This window comes from Astatotilapia calliptera, chromosome 10 (genome assembly GCF_964374335.1).
Source record: "Astatotilapia calliptera chromosome 10, fAstCal68.1, whole genome shotgun sequence".
Taxonomy (NCBI): domain Eukaryota; kingdom Metazoa; phylum Chordata; class Actinopteri; order Cichliformes; family Cichlidae; genus Astatotilapia; species Astatotilapia calliptera.
In genome coordinates, this window is record NC_137431.1 from 35142493 (window position 1) to 35149476 (window position 6984).

At 45.1% G+C, this 6984-nt stretch overlaps 1 protein-coding gene across 2 annotated transcripts in view; it reads right to left on the bottom strand.

The window, feature by feature from the left end:
• The window catches only part of tmprss15 (transmembrane serine protease 15), a 34473-nt gene that overhangs the window by 25129 nt on the left and 2360 nt on the right, over positions 1–6984 (bottom strand). For both annotated transcript variants that reach the window (XM_080307687.1, XM_026182727.2), the window contains 3 exons: positions 2528–2656; positions 2335–2454; positions 1671–1776 (listed from right to left, as the gene is read on the bottom strand). In XM_080307687.1, coding sequence (XP_080163813.1) covers positions 1671–1776; positions 2335–2454; positions 2528–2656 — 355 coding nt within the window. The remainder of the gene's footprint in view (positions 1–1670; positions 1777–2334; positions 2455–2527; positions 2657–6984) is intronic.

Here is a 6984-nt window from a genome sequence, read left to right on the forward strand (position 1 = left end):
ACGGTCAATGCCTTTATCTTCTTCAAGTTGTTGTAGGCAACTGATGACTGTCTTTTTGTGGGATGCTGTTTTAAGGCTTCATAGGTATGTTTGTCACTGGGGAGTGTAGTATTTTCTGTGTGATTATCAGATTTGTTTGGTGCACCTCCCACGCTCAGGGAAGTGACAGCCTTCTTTTCTTGAATTGTGAAGTTAGACAGAGGAATTATTGCAGTGGAGAGAGTAGCTGAAACCTTCATCGTGATTTGCTCTGTTCAGGTTGTGTTCATTTATTATTCCCTATGGTTTGATGAGATCCACTCTGACCAACTGTTTTTGTTTGCAGTGTATAACATTTCCAAAGTTGCCCTTCTTTTCCTTTAATGTCTTGGACCATCCAAGCCTTGATCCGAACTCTTCCACGGCATGCATTTTTTATTTCTCTTTGATATTTGGGCATATTGGGACCCGATGAATGTAAAAACAAAGAATTACCAGATTTTTTTTTACCTTGTTTGTGTTTTTAAGAAAAATAAGAGCCACATATGAGGATATTCGTTTAAAATTTTGATAGAACAGTAGCAGTATAATGTCCTCGTAACCAAAATGTGATATCCACATATGTGGACGCCAGGTCCTAGGAGGTTAAAAAAGTAGGGGAGGAGTGTTTTAAGGCTGATTTATCTTGTTCTGGAGTACATCTATTTGTTAGGTGTCGCTGTGTGCAGACAGGAATAGGACCCAAGGTGCAGACTCCGGAGACAGTCGTGAACTCAAAAAGGCTTTAATTTGGTACTCAAAATATAACATAACTGAAAAAACTCAAAACAAACTTAAACTGGAGGAATGACAGAACACACAGCTAGGAAAACGGTAGATCACGACACGGACACAGAGAAACACTGGGCTTAAATACACAGAGGGAGCAATCAGGGAATGGGTAACAGGAGGGAAACACAGCTGGGACAAATCAGAACTGACGAGACCAAAGAAGCGTAAACTGAACACACTGAGATAAGACACAGACCTTCAAAGTAAAACAGGAAACGCATAACACAGACTGAACAAAGACACAGGTGATAGGGGAGACAGAGCAACTAAAGACGACAGAGACATAAGCCATAAGACAGAACTCAAAGAAACCAAAAACTAGAAATTATAAATAATAACATAAACTCAAAAACCCTGGGTCGACGACCCAGGCATCCTAACACTATTGTGAAATGGGCCTGTCTTATCCTTTTTCTGAAACCTGACTGAAACTTTTCAAATAAGCCATTCCTCTGCAAATGACCTGTTAGCAATTACCCTTTCAAGAATGTTTGATATGAAAGGAAGGTTGGAGGTTGGCCTGTAATTAGCTAATAATTATAATTGGTATAATTGCCGGGTCTGGAGATGGTTTTTTTAAGTAACGGTTTAACTACTGCCAACTTGAAGGCCTGTGGTACATAACCGATTATTAGAGATAGGTTGATCATATTTAAGATTGAAGAATTAATTAATGGCAGGACTTCTCTGAGACCCAGACCGAGGACATGCTGGAGAGATTGTATGTGTTGGCTGGCCTGAGAACGCCTCGGTGTGTGTTACAATGTGTGTGTTACAGTGCGTGTTACAAAGTGCGTTATAGAGTGTGCGTTATAGTGTGTGTTACAGAGTGTGTTACAGTGTGTGTATACCAGTCTAACCTGATGATCCAGCGACAGAAGCTGCTGCTGTTGTATTTGTCTGCCTTTGATGAACTGAACAACCCGCTCGGGCCCCTCAGCACAAACTGTCCGTCACATGCTGTTGCTATAAAGACAAGAGTGATGACATCATCGCAGGAAGTTAAATGTTTTTAATGAACACTGTGCCCAACCACGTCTATCCCATGTGTACAGGAAAGCATTTGTGGAGATGTTTCTTTAAGAGAGCTTCTGCTTGTGCTGTTTACTGTTTGGGATTAAACTGGGTAGTTTCAATCAGAGAGCCATGGTTACAGTGTAACAGCACAGTCTATTCTACGCTCTGGAAACAAGTGGACCTTTTACATCAACACAACAGACACTAAACTGACCAAAGAGACAGCAAACACAGGAAAAGTGCCCAGTGACATACTGATGAGTTATACACAGCTGCTGTTATTAAACCAGTGAGGCAACCTGGTCTCAGAGCTAAAGCACAGGAGGCGCTGATGGTCTTTATAACAGCGCTCTGAATGCACCACAGCAAAGCCCAGTGCTACTCATCCTCCTGATCATCTCCAGACCATCACACAGACACACACACTCACTCTCAGTGATTCTGCACAGGAGCTCTACAGGTAAACCTCACCACAAACGTCAGATATAAAGAGAAATCGTCACTGACCACAGAGAGCATCAGTTTCATCAGAGGCATCAGGACAGTCGTCCACTCCATCACATAGCTGACTAGTCAGAATACACGTCATCTCATCAGCACACGAAGTTTGATAAGGGCCACACGTTCCTACAGACATGAGCAGAAAAATGTTAAAATGTCTGCATGAATATCTGGAAGGATGCAGCTGAAGGGGCATCACCTCCTGTAGGGTTGATGCTGGTCCCTGCAGAGGCTGTTGTTCCAGATGTTCGAGATGCAGTTATAGCTGCAGATGTTGTTGCTGCAGATGTTGTTCCAGATGCAGATGTTGTTTCAGATGCCGTTATTTCTGTAGATGTTGTTCCAGATGGAAAAGAATAAAATACAATAGAATAGCACTGTATTGCCAACAAAATTATGGTTGCTCCACACCAATTGTGCTGGAGTAAAGTATAAATAGGAGACAGGAGAAATATATGCTATCAAGAGAAAGGCACACATTGCAGAACAAAGTGCGTGGAAGCAGCATGGAGAAAAGACTTCGACTGAGTACCAAGTCTGTGTGTGTTTCCTGAGTGATGAGGGTTACACAGACCAAATTCAAATCAAATTCAAATTTTATTTGTCACACACACACAACCATACACAGTATGACATGGGGGTGAAATGCTTGTAGCTGTACAATGCCCGACCATTAAATGACAGAAGAAAAGTTTTACAATATTTACAATTTACAGGTTACTACAGAATTTACAAATTAACTTAGGAATTTACAGTAAAGAATGTGCAAATAGCAGAAGAGATTATAAAGATTATAAATTATAGGAATTATAGGATTATAGGAAATGTGTGGTGGTGCGTGTGGTGACGTGTGTGAGAGTCCAGTCTTATAGTGACATGTTTGGGAGAGTCCAGTCTACACCTGGTTCAGGCCCCGAATAGCCTGGGGGAAGAAGCTCCTCCTCATTCTCTCTGTTTTGGCCTTAAGGGAGCGGAAGCGTTTCCCAGACCTCAACAGTGAGAAGAGTCCATTGTTGGGATGGGAGAGGTCCATCATAATCTTCCTAGCTTTGGACTTGCACCGCTTGGTGTAGATGGACAGCAGGTCAGGGAGCTCTGATTGAATGATGCGTTCGGCTGAGGGCACCACCCTTTGCAGATCTCGTCTGTCCTGCTTGGTGCTGTTCCCAAACCAGGTGCAGATGTTTGCCGTCAGGACGCTCTCGATGGTGCAGGAGTAGAAGTTCTTGAGCACCTTCAGTGGCAGATGGAAGTCTCTAAGTCTTCTGAGGAAGAAGAGACGCTGACGGGCTTTCTTAACCAGGGTGTTGATGTGACAGGACCATGACAGGTCCTGAGTGATGTGGACACCCAGGTATCGGAAACTGTCCACTCTCTCCACTGGCGTGCCACTGATGATGAGGGGTTTGTAATTCCTCGCCTGCTTTGTAGTGAAGTCCACGATCAGCTCCTTAGTCTTGCTGATGTTTAGGAGGAGGTTATTCTCCTGGCACCAGGTCTCCAGGTTCCTAATCTCCTCCAGGTAGGCCGTCTCGATGTTGTCGGAGATCAGGCCCACAACAGCAGTGTCGTCAGCAAACTTGACAATGGAGGTGGTGTCTGATGTGGCTACACAGTCATAAGTGTACAGTGAGTACAGCAGGGGGCTTAAAACACAGCCCTGAGGCACTCCAGTGCTGAGTGAGATGGAGGGGGAGACTTGTTTTCCCACCCTCACTGATTGGGGTCTGTCTGTGAGGAAGTTGAGGATCCACTGACACAGTGATGAGCTGAGTCCTAGATCCGTCAACTTGGTGAAAAGCTTAGAGGGAATTATTGTGTTGAATGCTGAACTGTAGTCCACGAACAGCATCCTAACATAATTCCCTCTGCCAGTGTCCAGGTGACTCAGGGATGTGTGGAGCAGGTGAGATATGGCATCGTCTGTGGAACGATTAGTCCGGTAAGCAAACTGAAGTGAGTCGATGGTGGCAGGAAGTGAAGAAGTGATGTGATCTCTCATCAGTCTTTCAAAACACTTCATCACAATTGAAGTCAGTGCTACTGGACGGTAGTCATTGTGGCAAGCGGGCTGTTGTTTCTTTGGAACAGGAACAATAATGGACTGTTTGAAGCACGTGGGAACCACAGCTTGGGCCAGGGAGAGGTTGAAGATCTCCGTGAACACCGGTGCTAGTTGATCAGCGCAGGCTCTAAGGACCCGGCCAGGGATTGCATCTGGTCCTGCTGCCTTCCTGGTGTTCACCCTCCTGAAGGTGTTCCTCACGTCATGCTCTGTGATGACGAATGCATTTTCTTCACTGGTGCACTCCGACCATGGCTCAGATCGGTGGTGGGTTTGACAGGGGTGCGGTGTGGGGAGGTAGTGCTTGTTAACAGTCTGAATGGCTCAGGGTAAGAAGCTATTTGAGTCTGGCGGTGTGGGACTTGACTGACATGAGGCACCAACCGGAGGGCAGTGGGTCAAACAGGTGGTAGACGGGATGTGAGGGGTCACCTCTGATGGCCCTGGTTTTCCTGAGAAAGGAGGCTCTGGGGTGTTTGAGGGCAGCCAGGGAATTTTTAGGCAGTGTTATGACCCTCTGCACTACCTTTCTGTTCTCAGTCGAGGCCACTGAGTACCAAACACCAGGCAGGAGGAGAGCATGCTCTCCACTGAGGAGCAGAAGGTCAGCAGCAGCTCCTGGTTATTCTTCCTCGGGACACGGAGGAGGTGCAGCTGCTGCTGGGCCTTCTTCACCAGGGCGATGGTGTTGTGGGTCCAGGTGAGATCGGCAGGGAAGTGGGTGCCCAGAAACCTGAAGGTTCAATTTAATTGTATTTATACAGCGCCAACTCACAACACCAGTCGCCTCAAGGCACTTTATATTGTAAGGTAGACCCTACAATAATAAATACAGAGAGTTTGAAGTTTGCAGCTGCTGTTGGGTGTTGGGGGGGCTCTGGGCGTTGTATTGTATTTAGTGAGGGCTTGGATGCCTCTCCACCCTGGAAGAGGTTGTTATCAGTCAGGAAGCACTTGTCATCCACAGTTTTCAGTTAGGATAAACCCAGATGACTTGGTCGCTGTTACATTTTCTAAACAACACTTCATGGAGAAGAACAGACCAAGTGAAGGTCTCCAGGTCCTGCTCCTGAGATCATCATCTGGCCATGATTTAATGACCTGGGTGCTGGGAGAAGTCTGTTTCCTGAGGGGGTGTAGGCAGGGATGAGGAGCAGAGAGAGGTGATCAGATTGTCCCACGTGGGGAGGGATGTCGCTCTGTAGGCTTTGTTGCTCTGCATTGCTTCGTAGATGCAGATGTTGTGTTGTCAGGGCTCTCTGTAGAGACAGTCAGAGCTTTACTCTGAAATCACTTTGTTTGAATGTGAATCAGAACCTGGTTCAAAGTCTAATTTGAGCAGCTGAAGAGGAATAACCCATGACTCAGGAGGAATAAACACATGAAGCCGTCCCCACCAGACTGAGACTTTTCTCTGCAGAATCCCAAACATGAACCTGTGAGAACCTGTGCAGGTGAGTCGTGCTGTCAGTGTTTTAGTTTAATGTGTCTGAATGTGAACATGGGTACAGCATTATTACCCTTCCTGTGAGAAATGTTGGGTGGGGGGGGGGGGGGGGTGGAGCCTATCACAGCTGTCACAGGGAAGGAAGCAGGTCATAACAATCCACTGCATAATAATCATCATTAAAAAAAGTAAACTTAAAGTTAACCTTCAGTTATTTACTGGTAAAAAACAATAAAATAATCCTTATTGGAGACATGTGTGTCAGGTTTGTTTGGGTTAAAGTATGATGGATATCATCTCAGTGGAAGCATCACAGGGCGGGTGCCAAGCACGCTGAAGTCTCCAGTACAATAAAAAATATTGGTATTATACAAACTAATGACATAAACAAAAACATCAGCAAACATCACTCACACGTGTCCCGTTTAACTCGCTGTTGGGTTGTTTTTGTTGCCTTAAAGCTCAGACCTGCACAGGTTCTGTTTTTATCTTTTATGTTCAGCACGTTGAGTGTTTGCATCTCTACTTTCAAGATTAGGCTTCAAACTTCCCTTTTTGCTAAAGCATATAGTTAGGGCTGGACCAGGTGACCCTGAATCCTCCCTTAGTTATGCTGCAATAGACGTAGGCTGCCGGGGATTCCCATGATGCACTGGGTGTTTCCTTTCCAGTCACCTTTCTCACTCACTATGTATTAACAGACCTCTCTGCATGGAATCATATCTGTTATTAACCTCTGTCTCTCTTCCACAGCATGTCTTTATCCTGTCTTCCTTCTCTCACCCCAACCAATCACAGCAGATGGCCCCGCCCCTCCCTGAGCCTGGTTCTGCTGGAGGTTTCTTCCTGTTAAAAGGGAGTTTTTCCTTCCCACTGTCGCCAAAGTGCTGCTTATAGGGGGTCATATGATTGTTGGGCTTTTCTCTGTATCTATTTTTGTACAATCTACTGTACAATATAAAGCACCTTGAGGCGACTGTTGTTGTGATTTGGCGCTATATAAATAAAATTGAATTGAAAATTGAATTGAATTGAAATTGAGTGTGATGGAATAAAACTGATATGAAATGTTTGGAGGTCTGTGAAACCACCAGAACGTGTAAACTTAGGCTTCACATCTTTCACCTCCAAATTAACAGCTGTT